The 20,294-nt window shown below is 43.4% G+C and overlaps 1 protein-coding gene across 3 annotated transcripts in view; it reads left to right on the top strand.

Annotated features, from left to right (window-relative positions):
* Pip5k1b (phosphatidylinositol-4-phosphate 5-kinase type 1 beta) overlaps positions 1–20,294 on the top strand; it is a 265,393-nt gene that overhangs the window by 163,737 nt on the left and 81,362 nt on the right. For all 3 annotated transcript variants that reach the window (XM_057777561.1, XM_057777562.1, XM_057777560.1), the window contains 2 exons: positions 5,336–5,488; positions 10,681–10,980. In XM_057777561.1, coding sequence (XP_057633544.1) covers positions 5,336–5,488; positions 10,681–10,980 — 453 coding nt within the window. The remainder of the gene's footprint in view (positions 1–5,335; positions 5,489–10,680; positions 10,981–20,294) is intronic.

A 20,294-nucleotide genomic window follows, 5' to 3' on the forward strand; every position in this document is an offset into this window, starting at 1 on the left:
AGCAGTTTCTTTATTAATTAACCAATGAAAGCAACAGATTAATGTGACACTCCCACATCAGTATGTGTATGTGTTTACACATATGTATTTCTGTGTGAGGCCATACACATGCCACAGTGTATGTGTAGCGGTCAGACAGAGAACAACCTTGAATGGAGAAGGGTCTTCTGTCTGCCCCTGTGCTATGTTCTAATTGCTCTGCACTAGTTGACCAGTGAGCCACTGGGGTGTTCTCCAGTCTCATTGAAGGAGTCTGGGGTTACAGACAGACACCCCTGCCTCTGGCTTTTAAATGGGTTCCAGGGAGCCAGACTCAAAGCGATAGGGTTATTGTCAGCTTCTTTACAGCTCAGAAAGTATTGATTTCTTCCCAGTGACATAAGATGCAGGACTAAGTCTCTGCAGAGCAGTGATGGTTCTTAACAAGGTGCTGGGCATCCTGGCCTCTGCAAGTCCCAGTGGCTCTTTTTGCCTCTCTGTCCCTCTAAAATACTAGCACCTGTCCCTGTCACTCCCAACTCAAATATATGTGCCTGTTCTGGAGGCATGTTAGGGAGCATTCTCAGGTTTCTGATCATTTATTAATAACTAAAGGTCACATCTCTCAGAAAATATGTTTAGGGAACCCAGTGGGGTTTCATAATGAAAAGGGCAAGGTCACTCTTGTCCCTTGGGCCGTACACTAGAAACTATTGACTCTTCCTTCTGGACATCTCTAAACTTCTGACCAACCAGAGAAACACCCAGAAATTCACAGCACTGTTGATGCAGGCATCTGTCACAGCCCTGGGTGTGATGTCACAAGACGGGTGCTCATCTCAGCGCTGCTGTGCCCATTGCCTCACAGCTCGGGAAAGCTCGCTCTGCTCATTTCCAATCACACACAGTTGCTCTCTTTGGGAAAGTTCTTCTCTGAACAACTTCCCATATAACTTACCCACATTTCTTAAATGGGTCTTTAAACCAGAAAGTATTCTTCATAGCGTAGGAGAACTTACAAAAGAGCCTGGAAGACTATGCCAATGATTTCAAAAGTCTTCATCTATCTACCTCGTCTCCAGATGTTCAGGAGACTCTTTCCACTAGTCCTACCTTCCACACCCACCAAGCCACAGACAGCAAGCATAGTCTCCAGGTAGCCTCTCTACCCATCACACGGCAGTGGTCCATCCTGAAGAACATACCCTAGAGAAGTCCAATTCATCTCGCGAGGCACATTTTGTAGCCATTAAGCTCAAATAAAGCACATAAGACAAATGGGCATGTCTTAGAAAGGTCTCTGTAAAGAAACAAAGGATGTGACAGAAATACCAAGTCCTGGCGTCCGTCAGGTGGGACTATTGAAACCCACACCATGAAGATACATGGCCGTAAGCAGGGGAAGACAGAAGAGACCGTTAATGAGTGATTGCCAGCTCCATAGATTTGAAATCACATCCCTGTTGGTTTCGTGCTGCCGTGTCTGGATTTCTGCCAGAATTATTGTGCCTGTGTTCTCAGTTTCATTAAAATTCACCATGTGCTTGCTGATTACAAGTTTCAGGTCTCTGCATGTATAATTTGGCTAGGGAGGCAGGAGGATGAAGTGCTTCCAAGTGCACAGGACTGTGAACTCATCCTCATTTGTTCCTAGACGAGCATCTCCCACCTAAGAGTCCCTGGGCGTGTCTGTCTCTGCTGCGGGGACAAGCTGCTTGCTCTTTCCTGCCCCTCCAGGTTCTCACAAATCCAATGTAACTCATAGGAGTCACTCATAGGAATTTTCTAGGCTACCAGTAAGAGCAAAAGTGGATTGAGTGTTGTACACCATCAGGGGAGTAGGAGGCAAGTTCATCTGTGCCGTGTGGTACAACTTTACTTTGTTAGCTTGCCTTGGCAGAGCCCTGTTGGAATATGCCTTCTTTCGGGCGGGTATAGCAGGGAGGCCTTGCAGAAAACCAAGACGAGAAGATGTTCACATTTGAGTGGCTTTTCCAAAGGAAGCATGCCTGCGAGGCAGATAGAGCCCAGGAGTGCACATGGAAACCTGTTGATCACAGCTGGTTAAATTCTCCATGTCCTTTAGAATCAGCTTTCAGAAGCTGCTGAGAACATGGTAATGAATCTCTAGATTTCTGGAGTGGAAATCATATTCCCATCTAGTGGCATAGACTCAGTCACGTACATGCTGATGGTGTGATCCGTAATGTTAATTCAAAACGTTACCAAAATAGGACAATTGCCTATCAATAGTCTTTTATAAATTACCTACTGAAAGAGTATCTGACAAAGAACTAATCAAGTTAGGTCAGTGTTTATAGAGAATTTTGATACTTTACTGGGAGAGAGATTTGGGTCTGAATCTGGGTTTTTCCAGACAGATTTTTCTCTCTTTTGTTTTAAACAATAGTTTTACTGTGAATTTCAGACATTGTATTGTGAATATAGTCACTTCCTCCCCATCTCCTCCCATAAGTACCTTTCTGCCCTCCCCTTCCTACTCACCCAACTTTGAGGTGTCCCCCATATCCCGTTTAGAAACTGCCTAACTCCTCTTTGGAGTGGCATCTACCCTGCAGTGTGGTCGACCTACCAAGGTGATCATTGAAGAGAACTGAATCTCCCTCTCTTAGCAACCATCAAATGCCAATGATTCCCTAGCTAGCAGTGGGATTTCTTGTCCATTTCCCTGCTCTGTGCTAAGATTTTGTTTACCTTGAGCTTGTGTGGGTCTCATGTGTACTTCTAGACAGATTTTCTAATATTGCCCCATGGTTGCTCTATTTCCTCTTTCTGTTCTTTTCTTTTATACTCTCATAATTTTCATTCCTCCTCATGGAGAGATCTCACGTGCATTCGTGCAAAACACTCATACAAATAAAATAAAAGTAAAATAAAATCTCAAAAAGAACCTGGTTATCCTCATGCAAGAAAGTAAAGCCAGAGCCTTATCTCAGGCTGTTGCTCAGGTGTGGCTCAATGGTAGAACATTGCATGAAGACTCAGTCTCCGCCCCCAACACTACAGAAATCCAGTGAAAAGGCCTGGAGTCTAGAGTTCATGTCATATTTGAGAAAATGAGATTAGAGCTCTGGGGAAGACCTGATGAGTGGGACTCCTGGGATGTAGCGCTGGACCACTTGTGGTCATGAACATGGGAAAGGGTGATGCAGTAAGGTCAAGATCAGATTTCCCTTGAGAAAGATCCCTGGTTTCCAGAGGAGAGGGGACTAGGTGGGGTGAGAGTTGCAGTTGAGCCCAGGAGCATGCCCTAGAGGCCAGACAGAGGTTGATCAAAATCACTGAATCTGGGGTACTGGCAGGAGATATCTTGTGAAGGAGGTAGGCAGGATCACGCATCTGGATACAGATGAGGAAATCGGAAGTGTCAAGGCTAGTCACCAACGTTCTGGCCTGGGGAACAAGACAATAGTGTTTCACCCCAAAGATAAGGCAAAAGGTAGAGGCCCTATGGTGTAGAGATGTGATGTTCTGCTCTGTGGGGTTATACTGCTAAAGGGCCCCTCCCTGGCTGGAAGGAGGGACAGAGGCTGGAATCCGGCCCATCTTCTACTCATCACTCTCGTATTCTGGTCAAGAGCTAGATCTGCTGTGGTTAGAATTTAAAAAAAAAAAAAAATCCTTCTCATTACAACAACAAAATAAAAGCCATATGATTTTTGTTTGTTTGTTTTTTGAGACATAGCCTTTCTTTGTAGTGGAGCTCACTGTCCTGGAACTCACTATGTAGACCAGGCTTGCCTTGAATTCCCAGAGACCCCAGAGTGCCACCATGCCCAGCAAAGCCACATAATTTAAATCATAACAGCTTGTCATATGTAAAGCACTGAGTTATAACCAAGTAGAGATATCAATTATAATGAGACACACCTGTAACCCCGGAGTCCTGAGGTGGGGATGTCACATCATCCTCTGTGAAGTCAGTGACTGTGGAGAGTGTCCCCTGGGGGAGCAGAGGAAAGAGGAGAGGTTCTGTGTTGAAGGGACGCCAATGCATGAGCGCTCGCCCTTCAGCTGGGGCTTTATTGGCATGCTGCGGACAGAGCATCTTCTGTGCGGTCCAGTTTAAAGATCTCCCAAGACAGAACCCCCGGTTCTGTCACGTGGCACTCGGGGTGGGGAGAGAGGAGAGCATACCTCTTTCCCATGATGGAATTGTAAAAATAAATGGTGGTACACACCTTTAATCCCAGCACTTGGGAGGCAGAGGAAGGGGATATCTGAGTTCAAGGCCAGCCTGGTCTCCAAAGTGCCAGGACAGCCTATAACTACACAGGGCTACACAAAGAAACCCTGCCTCAACCCCTGCCCCCCCAAAAAAAAGAGTACTTTAACTAAACTAAGACAATGACTCAGTTAGTAAGGTATTTGCCTTAAAATCATGAGGACCTGGGTTCAATCCCCAAAACCCACTTTAAAATGACAATCGTGATAAAATACTCTTGTAATCCCAGCACTGGGGAAGAAAAGACAGGGTCGCTGGGGCTTACTGGCCAATTTGTCTAGCCTAATTATTTATTTTATTAATTTGTTAATTATTTTATTTAATGAGCTTCAAATCAGTGAGAGACTGTCTCAAAAAAGCTGGGAAGCATTCTTGAGGATGGTACCCAAGGTTGTTTTTGGACTGACACACATACATATGCACACATACACACACCACACACACATACACGCACACACACGCATGCATACACTTAAAACAAGGGTACTTTCACCATGCATGGTGGCATAGGCCGATAATCACAGCACTGGTGAAGTAGAGGCAGGAAGAGCATCAATTTGGGATCATCTTGACCTACATAGAGAGACCCTGTCTCAAACAAAAAGCAGACTTTAATATTGTGTGTGTGTAGTGTATCCATGTCTACATGTATGGAGGATCAATGTCAAATGTTTCCCTCTGCTGTTCATCTCTGTCTGTTTTAAGACAAGGCTTCTCACCAGACTGGAGTTCACTGATACTGCCTGATTCTCTAAGACTAGTTGGCTTTGGCACTTCCGGGATCTGTGTTCCTGTCTCAGCTACCCCAGTACCAAGTGCAAACCATCTCACCCAGCCTTATACATGACTGCTGATCATCCAAATACAGATCCCCATGCTTTCAAATACCTTGCCTACTTACTTTCTCCTCAGCCCCAAAAGTTGGCTTTAAATGTTTGCCTAGGAGTGGACATTATGGCTCATCGGAGAACATCTACCAAGCCTGACAAGGTCCTGGGTTTAGTCCAGCACTGTGAATACATAAATGAGGATTTATATAAATATGCACATACATACCCAAACTGATTTTGTGTGTGTGTTTACTCTTTTTTTTTTTTTTAACTTTTTCAGTACTCCATCTGTAGTGAGCCTCTGATAGAACTGTCCAATCCTGGAGCCAGTGGATCCTTGTTTTTTGTGACCAGCGATGATGAATTTATCATCAAAACCGTTCAGCACAAGGAAGCAGAGTTCTTGCAGAAGTTGCTGCCGGGATATTACATGGTAAGGGGCTGCTCACAGCTACAGTTTCTGCCTCGGAATTTGTTCCTTTCTTTGGAGGGCTTTGTTCCTGCAGGTTTTCCTTCCTTCGCATTTAGACTATGTTGCAGCATTCCTTGGATAGATTTTAGAAGTAATAACCGGAGGCCAGCAAGATAGCTCAGTGGGTTAAAAGCATTTACCACACAAACCTGGTAAACTAAGTTTAGAGAAAACCAACTCTGCAAAATCGTCCTCTGGTCATGGCATGTGTGTGCCCACAAATCATATACATATATACATGCCAATAATAATAATAATAATAATTTTTGATTCTAAGAAGTGATAACCAAACATGGTGGTGCACACCTGTTATCCCTGCATTTGGAAGGCCTAGCTAGAAGGATCATGATTTCAAGGCCACCCTGGAATACCCTGAGAGACCCTGTATCAAAAGAGAAAATGGTGTAAGTGAGAACCGAGTCCTGAGCATAGTTGTTGGATCATGGCCCTAGGGTTAAGTGCAGCAGTCCACCTCACTGTGGTCCTGGTAAGCGAAGCTGCTGCTGAACCTTTGCTCCCTTGTTCTTTAGAAGCTGGGAAACAGTCTTTGTGGTGATCAAGAAAGGGATAGGAAGTAATGCTCTCTGTACCCAGCAGCAGTCATTATGTTCATGGTGACATTTGTTGACAGTCTGTGCTGGTTGAGCAAGGCTTTGAGTATCTTTCCCATTTAGTCCTTTAATCCTTATAGCAACCTTAGACACCATAGTTGTTGCCAGAGCATAAAGAAGGCAACGATAAACTGGGGTGTGGGGGAGGCAAGTGACTCAGAGAGAGAGAGAGCAAGTTGCAGAGGTCAGCTACCAGAGGCTGCATCCCAGCTCCTACACTATACACCAGCACCTGATCTATAGTAGCTTTCTTACTGCATGCCAGAATTCAGGACCATCGGTTGAACAGGCTGTCATAGTTTCTTTTCTATTGCTGTGAAGAGACACTATGACCAAGGCAACTCTTATAAAAGAAAACATTTAATTGGGAGCTGGCTTACACTTGTAAAGGGTTAGTTCATGATCATCGCAGTGGGAAGCAGACAGGCTTGGCCCTGGGACAGTAGCTGAGAGCTTTACATTCTGATCTGCAGGCAACAGGGAGAGAAAGAGAAAGGGGGCCTGGCATGGGCAGAAACCTCAAAGCCCAGCCCTAGAGACTTGGCCTCTGCAAAAAGGTCACATTCTAATAAATAAATAAAGGCACACATAGGCTCTACATTCATCAATCTCTAAGGCTTCCTAGAGGCCAGGCATGATGGTTTCTAATCAAGCATTATTGAAATTTCTGGAAATAATAACACAGCAAGGCATATATACTTGCACATAAATAAAAACTAAAATAAATCAGTGTAGTGAGGAGGCAAACAGGCCTGCTTTTCTTCCCACCTGGCTCCCGCACGGCTAGCTTTACACCCAAAATAACAACACACAAATTGTGTTCATTTAAACATTGCTTGGCCCATTAGTTCTAGCCTCTTCTTGGCTAACTCTCATATCTTGCTTAACCCATTTCTAATAACCTATGTAGCACCACGAGGTGGTGGCTTACCAGGAAAGATTCTAGCCTACATCCGTCTAGGATCGGAGAATCATGGCGACTGCCTCATTGCCTTCTTCCCAGCATTCTTTTCTGTCTACTCCGCCTATCTAAATTCTGCCCTATCAAAAGGCCAAGGTAGTTTCTTTATTAACCAATGAAAGTAACACATAGACAGATGACCCACCTACATCAAATCAGAAATTCTTGAAATAATAAGAGTCCTTCCAAGTTGCAAAATGTAAGATAAAAATTTGTGTTCAGGTAGAGTCCCATTATATTTCATTTTCTAGAAAACAGTAGAAGAGAATATGAGGGGGAGAGATCCTGCTTGTGGTGACAGTTTTTATGGTTAAAATTATTAGAAAACTAAAACATATTAGAAGACATTGGAATTCTCTTTGGGAAACAAGTTGCAGTAAGTGTAACATAGGAACAATTAGTTCACAAAAAAAATTATAATAAAAATTAAAAATAAAACTCTAAAATGCTTAACTCTTTCAAAACAAATGTTCATAAATCTGTCTGACCTGAGAGTATAGCTGGATGGGAGGAGGAAGATCAGCAAGATGGGCAGCAGAAATGGGGAGGGGTGGTACAAATGTGAGGCCAGTTCCGACAATGACGTGCGTGCACACAAGTGCTATTATGTGCTCTTGTTTCTGTTCTGTGCCTGTGATAAAATACCTGAACCAAAAAAAGCAACTCGGAGGGGAAAGAATTTATTTGGCTTACACTCCCAGTCATAATCCATCATTGAGGGAAGGCTGGGGAGGAGTCGAGGCTGGGACCTGGAAACAGGAACCCAAAAGAATGCTGCTTGCTAGCTTGCTAGCTTGCTTACATTTCTTTTATAGTTCAAGATCACCTACTTGGGGATGGTAACACCCACAGTGAACTAGGTCCTTCTACATCAAGACTCTTCCCCACAGACACGAAACAGGCCAATTTTATCTAGAAAATTTGCCTGTGGAAGCTTTCCTACCTGACTCCAAGGGGTGTCGAATTTACAACTAAAGCTAAAAGAACTCAGTGAAATTCATTGCTTTGTATATTATTTTAAAACATTAACAAAAAGCCCTTTGTAAAAGGAGAACAATGTGAAGAAAACTACAAATTTTTATTTACAGATTTTAAAAGCTGTGAGACAATGACAATACATTTTTCTTGAACTTGCTAATGTAAAGTGAATGTAAGTGCCAAGCAGGCATGCTGGTCCATCTGTGATCCCAGCGCGTAAGAGGTGGAGGTGAGATCCCCAGAGCAAGCAGGCTGGCTAGACTAGCAGAATCCACGAGCTTGGGGTTGAAATGAGAGACCCTGCTGCAAAATGTAAAGTAGAAAGTGATTGAAGAAGACACTCAGTATGAACTTATGAGCTCCATCTGCATGCACACACACAGATGCCCACATACATACAGACACATTTATAGGCAGGTATATACCAAGCACCAAGCACACACACACACACACACACACACACACACACACATACAAACACACATATAAAACCATACACGAGAAGGAAAACAATGCACCAATAATCTGTAAGTGGTAGGTAGTGTTACAGATGTGGTCTAATGGACCAGTGTGATGCCTCAAAGAGTAAAAGTGGTTGCCACCAGCCTTACAGCCTGAGTCAGATCCCTGGAACCCACACAATGGAAGGAAAGAACTCATTTCTCTAAGTTGTCTTCTGATCTCCACACATTTGTCATGGCATATACGTTCTCACTACCACCCCACACATGGATAATAAATAAATAAAATGAGATTCTTTTAAAGTGGTGTGTGGTGTAACTATTCCAACAGATGGATCAATGGTTCAAGTGAAGTATCCAGAAGTAGACCTGTGTGTGTTTTGACAGTGTGATTTATTCCCCTAGGATAGATTTAAACTCAATAGGGAAAGCCTGTTAGCTACCTACTAATGGAAATTATATTCCTATATCAGATCTTTCACATACATAAAAGTGATTGCTTATGAAGTAAGACCAAATATAATGGCAAAAATTATTAAAAAGTTGGAGAAAATAGAAACTTAAAATCTTAAGCTACCAAAAAAATACTTTGCTAACAAAAGCATAAGAAATAGATAAATGTGACATGGACAAAGGACAGAACATTTTATATAACAAAAATAATAGGCATAAAATTTATGTGATCACATAGAACGATATAAAGAATGAAAACAGTTGTTTTCCTCAAATTGGGGGATCGAAGGGAGAATTGGGGCCAATGGAACTGTTTCTCCTTCCACCATGTGATTCCCAGGGGCCAGACCTAGGTTGTCAAGGCTTAGCAGCAACTGCCTTTACCAATTAAGTAAAGTACCACCATCTTGATGGTCCATTGTATCACATTCTTTGCTATATGCCCTTTAGTAAGTTATTTAAATGTCCCACTTACTCTTAAAATGCATCAAGAATGGGTATGCGTGCTCTCTAGTGTTGTGTCAACTTACATAGCTGGAGTTATCTGGAAGGAAAGCTCAATTGAGAAAATGCCTCCATAAGGTCCAGCTCTAAGGCATTTTCTCAATTAGTGATTGTTGGAGAAGGCTCAGCCCATTGTGGGTGGAGCCATCCCTGGGCTGGTGGTCCTGGGTTCTATAAGAAAGAAGGCTGAGAAAGCCACGAGGAGCAAGCCAGTAAGCAGCACCCCTGCATGACCTCTGCTTCAGTTCCTGCCTCCAGGTTCCTGCCCTGCTTGAGTTCCCTCACTCACTGCTTTTGATGATGAGCAGGGATACAGAAGTGTAAGTCAAATAATGCCCTCCAAGTTGCTCTGGTCATGATATTTTAGCACAACAATAGCAACCCTAACATAGACAGTATGTATTCTCTATTTTTATAATAAAAAGACCATATTCTAGCAGAAAATATTTACACCATATAGAAGAAGAAAATTATAGAAACCCAGGATGGATGGAGAACCACAACAGCAATGAAACAGAGGAGAATGGGCAAAGGATGTAAGCACAGAATTATCTTTGAGGTAGCTAAAATGTATCAATGACAGTAACTTTCTACAATAGCCAGTGACACTCACCTTTTTAAAGCTCTGGTTTTCATCATCTTGCCTAGAAAGATACTGGCATCTGGTAGCCTTTGGTACAAGAGAGAGTGATAGGAATGTTTGGTCTTACAGGCATCTTGCAAATTGGTCTTACAGTTTAGGAAGGCAGTTTTGCAGGCAGGATTAAATTTTAGACTGTTCACCGCTTAAGCTCCCTACCAATTTATTTTCTCCTTAGCTACCTTAGAGACTAGTCACTAGCAGTACCCATCAGGTCCTTAGTGTGTTCAGTTGAAGTTAATTTGGAGCATTATGTCCGTGTTTAATTCAGCTTTTATGGCTCTGAGTTTACAATGGTTTTGTTGCTATTCCAAGAGCAGATTTAGAAATTAGAGACAACAGAGAGAGATACTTGGGCATCCATCCATTCCAGCTGCTCATCAACAGAGGAACGGGTAAAGAAAATGTGGTGTACCTATACAGTGGACGTTAACAGCACATCCTATGTCAAGTCATAGTAGCTCTCAAACTCACTTTTAATGAAAAAAAATACTTTGTGAAAATGGAACAGAGCAAATTTTTCCTTTTTCTTTTTTTCATTCTAGAATTTAAACCAGAACCCAAGGACTCTTCTGCCAAAATTCTATGGGCTGTATTGCATGCAGTCAGGGGGCATCAACATCCGCATTGTAGTGATGAACAATGTCTTGCCACGTGCCATGAGAATGCACCTGACCTATGACCTGAAAGGCTCCACGTACAAGCGAAGAGCATCCCGAAAGGAGAGAGAGAAACCCAACCCCACATTTAAGGACCTGGATTTCCTGCAGGACATGCATGAGGGGCTGTATTTCGACACAGAAACTTACAATGCCCTCATGAAGACACTGCAGAGAGACTGCCGGGTAAGGAAGTGTCTCTGGATTTCCTTTGAAGTAATCTCGATCGTGAGAGCTGCATGCCAATAGCACAGAAATGAGGAAGGCCCCGCAATGGACGTGGGAAGTCTAGTCTTTCCATGCTGACCCAGGCTCTCCGGATCTCTGAGGAAATGGTGGATGATAAGGGAATGGCCTGGGGTCTGTGAACACGTCTTTGTTGGTTCTTATAATAAGCTCTGTCAGCTTTCTTTGATGAAATGCAATGAGAACTTTTCCTTTTCCTTCCTCCCTGGGGTGGGGAAGGTAGCTGAAAAGGAAATGAAATTTAGATTTAATGCAGAAACCAGCAAGGGAAGCCATATTCAGATCTTGGATGAAATGGGATTTCAACTGAGGAGACACGTTTAGAGAAGATGTACTTAGTGGGATTAACGGAGGGCTCCCTGGAGCCCCTCTGTGAGCTGAGCCTTGACGGATAAACACTGCACATGGGCTACAACTGCCCTGTCTGAGAGGCGAGGGGAGCGAGGGCGCCAGATAGAGCCCAGTGCTCCGTGGAAGGGCGATTGTCAGAGAAGGGGTAGCCCAGCCGTGGTGCACACACCCTATTACATCACTTTATAAGTACAGGTGGCCAAAGCCCCGGGGGAATGGTTTGCATATACTGAAAGTGAGTAAAAACCCTTCTGGAGAAAAAAATGAAGAGATAATTGTAACTGGAGGCTGAGCTTGCGGTTCCCAGCTGCCCAGTCCCGAGTAATCACACAAATTTAAATTAATATTACAGACTGTTTAGCCTATTAGCTCAGGCGATTATTAACTAGTTCTTACAACTTAAATTAACCCATTTTTACTAAACTGTATTTCCATGTGATGTGGCTTGCCAGTAATGTTCTGACATCTTATCCCTTTGGTTGCTACGTGGCGTCTCCCCAACTCCACTTTCTTTCTCCCTGTATCCGTTTGGATTTCCCCCTCCCCCGGCTGTATTCTGCCTGGCTATTGGCCAAATCAGCTTCTTTATTAACCAGTGGTAATAAGACATATTCATATCAGGCAGAAGGGTCTCCCACATCATATAATCCTGAAAATTTAAGATGATTTAATTAATATACACCCCAGAAATAATCTTGGGATGACTGATCTGGCGGAACTGGGAAAGTCTAGTCAGGCCAGTTAGCCATCTTAAGCATAGCTGGGTTGGGCAGCATGATGGTGCAGGCTAGGGCCTAGGCTTTGCCAAGGCTTCCTAGGTAACCGATAACATCATTAGTCCATGCCACCAAGAAATAAGGGCTATGCTATTCAGGCTGTGGCTTTCTTGGCTTCCCCTGGGCCCAGACAGTTGACATGCCTTGTGTGGGAGAGAGGAGCCTTACCCCGAAGCCTGGCCACACTGCAGGTGAGGAAGGCAGGCTGAGCACCCCACTGTATAGAGCAGAGAGCACCCTCATCCTGCTTTCACTGGCTTTCCTTTCCTCCTGCTGCAGGACGCATGGTAGCGCGTGACAATAACTCCTTGGGTTCATTTTCTTCCTCAACACAATTGTTCCATTACTTGTGACATACTGATGTTAGATCGGGTGTACACGGTGTGCCGTGTAGCCAGGGTTCACTAGTCACGCCTCCTTCTCCCTCTGAGCCCTTGGAAATCAGCACAGTCATGCTGCCATTTTCAATGCCGAAGGAATCCTTAAAAGAAGGTGAGAAAGGCAGATTTGGTGGTGCATGCTTTTAATCCCATCCTTGAGAAGATGGAAACAGGCAGATCTATGACTCTGAAGGCAGCCCGATCTACACTGAGTTTTCTAGGCCAGTCCGCCCTACAGAGTGAGAGTCCTTCTCTTGAAGAGGGGTGGGGGGTAAGAAATTTGTAAACTTATCTAGGGGTCAGATAAATAACTTAGCAGTGAAAAGCACTGGCTGTTCTTCCAAAGGACACAGTTTTGATTCTCAGCCCCAACACAGTGGCTCACAACCATCTGCAGCTCTAGTTCCAAGGGATCCAACACCCTCTCCTGGCCTCTGTGGGCAGCAGGCACACATGCAGGCAGAATGCTCATACACATACATATTTTTTCTAAGTAAAAAAAAAAAAAAAAAAAAAAAAAACAATAACAAAAAAAACACAAACTTGTCCAGTGTTGCTTAACAAGCCAATGACAAAGCTCACATCTGTCTGGGGGCGAAGCGTGATCTAAACAAAAAGAATTTAAAGTTCAACTCTAGGGGTCTTTTAAGATTTTTTTAAATGTTGTTTATTTATTTATTGTTTGGTTTGGTTTTTTGAGACAGGGTTTCTCTGTGTACCCCTGGCTGTCCTGGAACTCACTTTGTAGACCAGGCTGGCCTCGAACTCGCAGAGATCCGCCTGCCTCTGCCTCCCAAGTGCTGGGATTAAAAGAGTACACCACCACCCAGCTACTTTTTATTTTTTTATTCATGTGTGTTTGTGTGCCTGCCATGGGGGATGGAGATGTCTGTGGAGGCTAGAGGAAGGTGATGGATCTCCTGATTCTGGAGTTATAGGCTGATGTGAGCCAGCTTCCATGGGTACTGAGAAGTGAACTCAGGTCCTTTGGAAGAAGAGAAAGCACTCTTGACTCCTGAGCCACCTTTCCAACTGCTATGAAGTTTTTACTATCTTTTAACAAGTCATATGAAAAGCAGTAGGAACCAAGAAAATAAAATATCCTGTAGAACTCTTCTGCTATCTGAAGGATTCATGTTTTTCTTTTTTTATTTAAAAAAAAAAAAGGAAAAAGGAAAAAGAAAGAAAACACACACACATTTTAATGGAAACTTTATCTTGTGTTTTTTCTGTGGTTTCAGGATGTGGATGAAAAGTTACTATCAAATTCCCCAGAGTGTAGTCCAAGCCTCTCCAGTCTTAGATTTGTTTTTTCTCCTCACCCCCTGCCTCTGATTGTGCGTGTGTGCGTGCGTGCGTGTGTGCGTGTGTGTGTGTGTGTTTCTCATTAATATCAGAAACCTTTTTCTACAGTCTGCTAAGGCCACATGCTTCTGTGCCAAGAAGAGTAAAGGTCAAATATAAATGCCACTGCACAGGATTTGTGCCCAATCCTGAGAGAACAGGTCAAACATGACTTTTCAACAAAAATGAGACCATAGAGATGTGCCTGCTTATTTTCTATGTTTTTAGCATATTGTTCTAAAAAATACAGAAGTCCATGTTAAAGAATCAAATTGTATTTGAATTTGTACAGGCATAATTCATGGAACTTGCTGTTCTCGGCACAAATGGTTTTGTCCCCGTGGTATGGAAACATGCAAATACTGAGCCTGACTCCAGTTGCTGACCTACCAAGTCATCTGTGATTAGGATCCAGTAGCTGATCCTGGGGGCAGAGCTGCACTGTGCAGTGCAGGGTTTTAGAACCATGGGTCCTGATGTTTGTCAGGGATTGCTTTGTAGGTCTGATGGGTGATGTCTAGTTAGGGTTTCTGTTGATGTGATAAACACCATAGTCAAAAACAACTTAAAGGGACTCATTTGGCTTACCTATCCTATTAAGGGGAGCCATGGCTGGAACCACCTCAAGTCAAGAAATGAAGCAGAGGCCATGGAGAAACCCTGCTCACTGGTTTGGTCCCCCTGCTTGACTGTCTTGCTCAGTCTGTTTTCTTATACTACCCAAGACCACTTTGGTGCCCTGGGGTGTCACCATCCATAGTGAATTGGGCCCTCCAGAATCAATTATTAATCAAGAAAATGCCCAACAGACTTGCTTTCAGGCTAGTCTTTTTTTTTTTTTGGTTTTTTCGAGACAGGGTTTCTCTGTGGCTTTGGAGCCTGTCCTGGAACTAGCTCTGTAGACCAGGCTGGTCTCGAACTCACAGAGATCCGCCTGCCTCTGCCTCCCAAGTGCTGGGATTAAAGGCGTGCGCCACCATCGCCCGGCCACAGGCTAGTCTTAAGAAGGCATTTTCCCCATTAAAATTCCTTCTTCCCAGAAATCTAGGTTTGTATCGCATGACAAGTTAGCGTTTGGGTTAGTGTTTGCTCTTCAGCTTTAGAGAGATACGGAAGTATATTGATTTTATTTCCTTTAAACTTGTTTATTTTTCATTTTTGGTACAGACTCTTTGTGCTTTCCCCTCTCTGCATCCCCTCTACTCTTCAAAACTGAACTTTAGTGTGACTAATGGAGTATTGGGCTCTAGGGTGGCTGTGGGGTCACTCGCAGGCTGGCACTGGTACCTAGCATCTGGGGATCTTTTCTGTTCAAAACCCTACTGTCTGTGAGAGGCTCCAAAAACAAACCAACCATAGACCGTTTTTATGGCAATGCTCCAGTGGGAGGAAGGTGAACCAGGCTCATTGTGGGACATATCCTCGTTGCTGAACATGGGTGAGTGACCTTCACGTTTGAACTATTGCCAAAAGGTATGAGAGATGCGGTGATGATAGTGTATTCTAGGGTCAGAGTAGGTGATGACTTAGCTTGATATTGAAGGGTGAGAGAAATTCTGGGTAGGCAAAGCAGTAAAAACATTATTTATAAGAAGAAAAACAATATATATTGGGTATGAAAAAGCATGGCACATTCCAGTAACTATAGTTGTTTGTCTTTTTTTTTTTTTTTTTTTTTTTTTTTTTGGTTTTTCGAGACAGGGTTTCTCTGTGGTTTTGGAGCCTGTCCTGGAACTAGCTCTTGTAGACCAGGCTGGTCTCGAACTCACAGAGATCCGCCTGCCTCTGCCTCCCAAGTGCTGGGATTAAAGGCGTGCGCCACCACCGCCTGGCTAGTTGTTTGTCTTTGCTGCAGCTAATAATTAGGGAAGGCATGTGAGGTAAGAGAGAAGTGCATCCAAATATTTGTCAGAACCCTTTTTCAGAGTTATGCGGGTCCTCTTGAGGACTCAAATAACAAATCCACCCAGACCTCTAGAACTCCTGTACACTGCTGATAGAAATATAATTTAGTTCAGACACTATGGAAATCAGTATAGAGTTTCCTCAAAAACTCAAACTAGAATAACATATAATCCAGCTATGCTACTCTTGAATATAGTACCCAAAGAGACCTGTCAACACACCACAGAAACACTTGCCCATCCTTGTCTATTGCAGCACAAGTCATAGTAGCCAAGGTGTGTAATCAGCCTGGGTGTTCATCAGCAGATGAATGGATAAAGAAAATGTGATCTGTGTACACAGTGGGGTTTTATTCAGTCATAAAGAATGAAATTAGGTCATCTGCAGGGAGACAGATGAAACTATCATCCTGTTAAGCAGAGGTCTGATTCAGAAAGACAGGATTGCCTTTTTCTCTTGTGTGTGCAATCTAGAATAATACATGCATGTATGACATGGAATAGAAGTGAGGCTTATTTGGGGAAACAGAAAGGAATCAGCAAGAGGAGGAAGCGGAATCAGGAGAGGATGGACATGGTTGTAATGTGTGATATGACTGGATGAAAACGTCATTATTAATTCTATCCCTGTGCACAATGAACTAAAAATAGACAAATACAAAATAAAAGCCCACTGCTTCTTCTCTGTGGTTTTCTGGACAGGCATGGGGACCCTGCTTGTTATAGTCCCCAGCTTTCTGCCCACCTTCCATCCTTTCTTTCACATTTTTCCATAACATCTCAGACTAGGAGATTCCATTTCCCTTAGCTTAAGTGCTGTTGGGAGATCCCCGTGTGACTCGTTGAGCCAGCTTGACCTGTGATTGTCCCCTATTCCCTGTGGATTGCTTCCCTGCTTCCAGTCCAGAGCTCTGTCTGGACTCTTCTCTTGGATTGGGCTACTCACTGCACAGCAAGCACTCTAGCAAAAAAAGCTCCATCTCTCTCTGTCTGACTTGCCCAGTGATACATAAACCCTTGGGTGTCAACCTTCCCTTTGCTATGGCCAATCCCTCATCAGCTTCATCCCGTGGTTCATGGACCTCTTGAAACTCTTCCTGAAAACTAATCATATAATTCAAACCTGCTGCATCTGCTTCCCACACACGATCCAAATGTGAGCCTTTTCCAAATGTGAGCCTCTAGGTCCCAGAACTTCCCTGTCCCCACATTGCTACTCCTTACTGGCTGTGCATGGGGGAAATTGGATATGTAAATAACTGGTCCCCTTTCTTGAAGCATTTCCTGTCCATCGGACTCTGTCCGTGCACCGTGATGGCTCTCCACTTCTATCAGTGAAGTGGTTTCAGGGCAAGAGTGATGATGGCGACTGGTACATCGTAGCTTACTTGCTGTCCCAACCAGAAAGTAGGACCCAATCTCCTCAGGCTTTGAGCATAATAGAAAAACCAAGATGAGCATCCATGTAAAAATTACTCTTCCGTGTACTGTTATCTTCCCCAAACCTGCACCTCTTCCTGGTTTTGCTGGTCCAGACAACATGGCCATCCATCAGGTAGCTCGTTGTACAAATCAGTGCCCTGCCTCTCGATGCCTTTGCTTTCTTCCTCTCCCACTTTCTCCACACACAGTAAATCGCCGCGTCTCATTCAGTCTGCCTCCTGAGTACCACATGAGTCCACCGAACTGCTCCTGCCGCAGTGGAAACTCCGGCTGTTGCTCATCTGAAGCTTCGATAGCCTCCTCACTCGTTCTTGGTGCCGTTAGCTTCCAACTCCTGCCCCCCTAGTGTCCTCCCTTACTCTCTTGGCTTACTCTGCCAGGCCATGTTTTCCTGCCTTCTTTTCTCTCACCCTCCCTTACCCATCTGAGGACTCCTGGGATATCGCTTCCTCTGAGATCACCAGGCTGTGCTTCCTCCTCCTCCCAACCTTACCTCTTTCATGGGATTTAAGGCCGTTATTGCTCATGAGCAGATTCTTGATCAAGCCCCAGCCTTTGTCTGGCTCAGTGGGTAATTAGCAAATGGCTCTTGGAAAACTGTATTTGAACAAAAGAATAATAAAGAGAATATCGGAGCAGGAAGAGAGGAAGGCATGGGTGCCGCTCCACGAAATGTCTCTTATGATTTCTGTGTCTCCAGATACTCTTCCAGTCCCTTTGAAGGGAGCATCCAGTTTTGCTGAAATGCATGCCAAAAATGGCATTGAGAATTCGATAAAGCTGCTGATTTCCACTTTGAATCACTTGGGATTAGAGCTGCACTGAATGTGCTCACAGAAGTGTATCCACAGTTCAGTGATTTTTTTCCCAGGAAGTCATGTTGGAATGATGGTCGGACCTTTATTTAACATTGACCCCTACCTCCTTTAGGTATGGCTCTTCTCTGTCCCTGGGAGAGGTTTTCAAGCCTCTTAATTGTAACATAAAAACTCTCTGGTAAACAATCTTTTTTCTTTCCTCGGGCAGATGGTTATCTACTTCAAAATTAAAATGGAACCGAAGTAGACTGCCGTGATCAATAAACAGATTCATATCTGAATTTTACATCTAAATGACAGAGCGCCCTCTGGGTTATATTTGACACAATAAAGAATTGTGCTGATTATTTAAAGCGTATGTGGGGTGGGGGTGAAGAGGTGAAATACTTCAGAATGGGTGTTACTTACGAGGCCCTGGAGCTGTTTACCTTTGTCAGTGAACAGGCTTGCTTATAGTTTAGGGTCGAATCAGAAGGGGGCAAGATACAAGGCACTGCCTGGGAAATCTGCACAGGCCACAGTGGGAGAGGCTCAGTCTTGCCCTTCCTGCGTCTGTTGGTGGACGTACAGCCTAAACTGTAGGCATCAGGGCCTGTGGGAATGGCTCAGTTGTTAAAGTACTCACTGTGCAAATGAGAAGGCCGGAGTTAAATCCCCACAAGTCAGACTCGGGAAATGCCTCAGAGGCCAGTGTTCCTTCCTGAGCCCTCTCTGCAGCCACATCACACTACTCCCAGCTGTACCCAGAGCATAGCACGAAAATAAAGTGATTGCAGTTAAGATTTTGTAATTGAAATTTTGTGCATGTGTTTTAGAAGAACAGTTATGAGTTGTTTTGTACTTGAGTTTAATTTACTGGGATTATTTTTTTCTCTGATGTAATTTATGTATGAAAAAAATCTAGACACCCATGTCATTTAATAAATTTGACAAATTATTCTATCTTGCAATATTTTGGGAGTACTCTGGGGAAAGTGAAGTGATGGGCAAAGTCTATTACTGGGACTTGTGTTTATAACCTAAATATTTCCTAATACTTCACGTGGGAGTCACGTTAGAGACAGTCTGGATAATTAATGGCCTAAATGAACCATTCCACATTTATTATCATTCCTTGTTAAGCACCAAAGTTATTAATTTTTCAGTAGTGTGGAATCGATTTTCTCTTTTCCCACAAATCACTGTTATCATAAATATTAATAGGCCCTGAGAATTTAATGAAACTGGCTTCTACTGGAACATCTTAATGAACACAGTGAGCTGTTCCAGTGTATGGCAAGCTCTTGATTTACGGACTGGATGCTTACACGCTTGGGCGTTTCTCAGTGGGTTGCAATATGCCTTTTTTCATGTTAATTTGGCTTTATGATTAGCGCTTACCCTCTAGGTATACTTCCTATTAATTTCGTGCGTATAATTTAGACAGATTTGAAGGTGGGTTATTTTTGTTTGGGTTTTTGTTGTTGTTTTCAGTGTGTATTTGTTTGGGGCTTGAGGCATAGTTTCTTTCGGTGTACCACAGGATAGTGTCAAATTCATGGTCCTCCTGCCTCAGCCTGGAATGCTGATATTATAGTCATGCATCACGATACCTGTTTTTATTTTTCAGAGATAACCTGGAAAATAAAGGACAAATGAATTCTTTTTCCACATTGATCTTTACAAGCACTGTAATTCCATATGATAGTTAATTTGCTCCACTGTTTTAAATTACATTGGGGTTTTGCTATCTACAATATTAGTTACTCTCGTGGTATAAAATGTAAGAATAAATCAAATTTGGAGTAGCTGGACAAATAAATGAATAAAACTAACTCCAAATAAAAGACAGTTTGTGCTGGCAAGAATCCCTTGAGTCTGTGGGAAACAGCGGCAAAGTATCTTCCACTCTCCAGTCTGAGCTAGAGGGAGCCGTAGACACCTAGCCAAACTAGGCTCCTAGTGAGAACAACATCAAACAAACAAGGACTCTAAATGTTTCCACCTGTAAAGTTTTTTTTTTAATGGAGTCACTTTCAACAGTTGGGGATAGTCCTGTACAGATCACATACACCCTTCACCCTGTGTCCCCAATGGTAGCATTTTGACATTAGCACAGTATCACTGCCAGGAAACAGACTCGAATGTAATCTCCTGGTATGTTTTAAGACTTCTTAATTTTTCCAGTTTTTTGTGTGTGTATGTGTGCTGGGGGTGGCTTCTGTGCAGTATATAAGTAAGTAGATTTGCATATCCACC

This window comes from Chionomys nivalis, chromosome 8, assembly GCF_950005125.1.
Source record: "Chionomys nivalis chromosome 8, mChiNiv1.1, whole genome shotgun sequence".
NCBI classification, from domain to species: Eukaryota; Metazoa; Chordata; class Mammalia; order Rodentia; family Cricetidae; genus Chionomys; species Chionomys nivalis.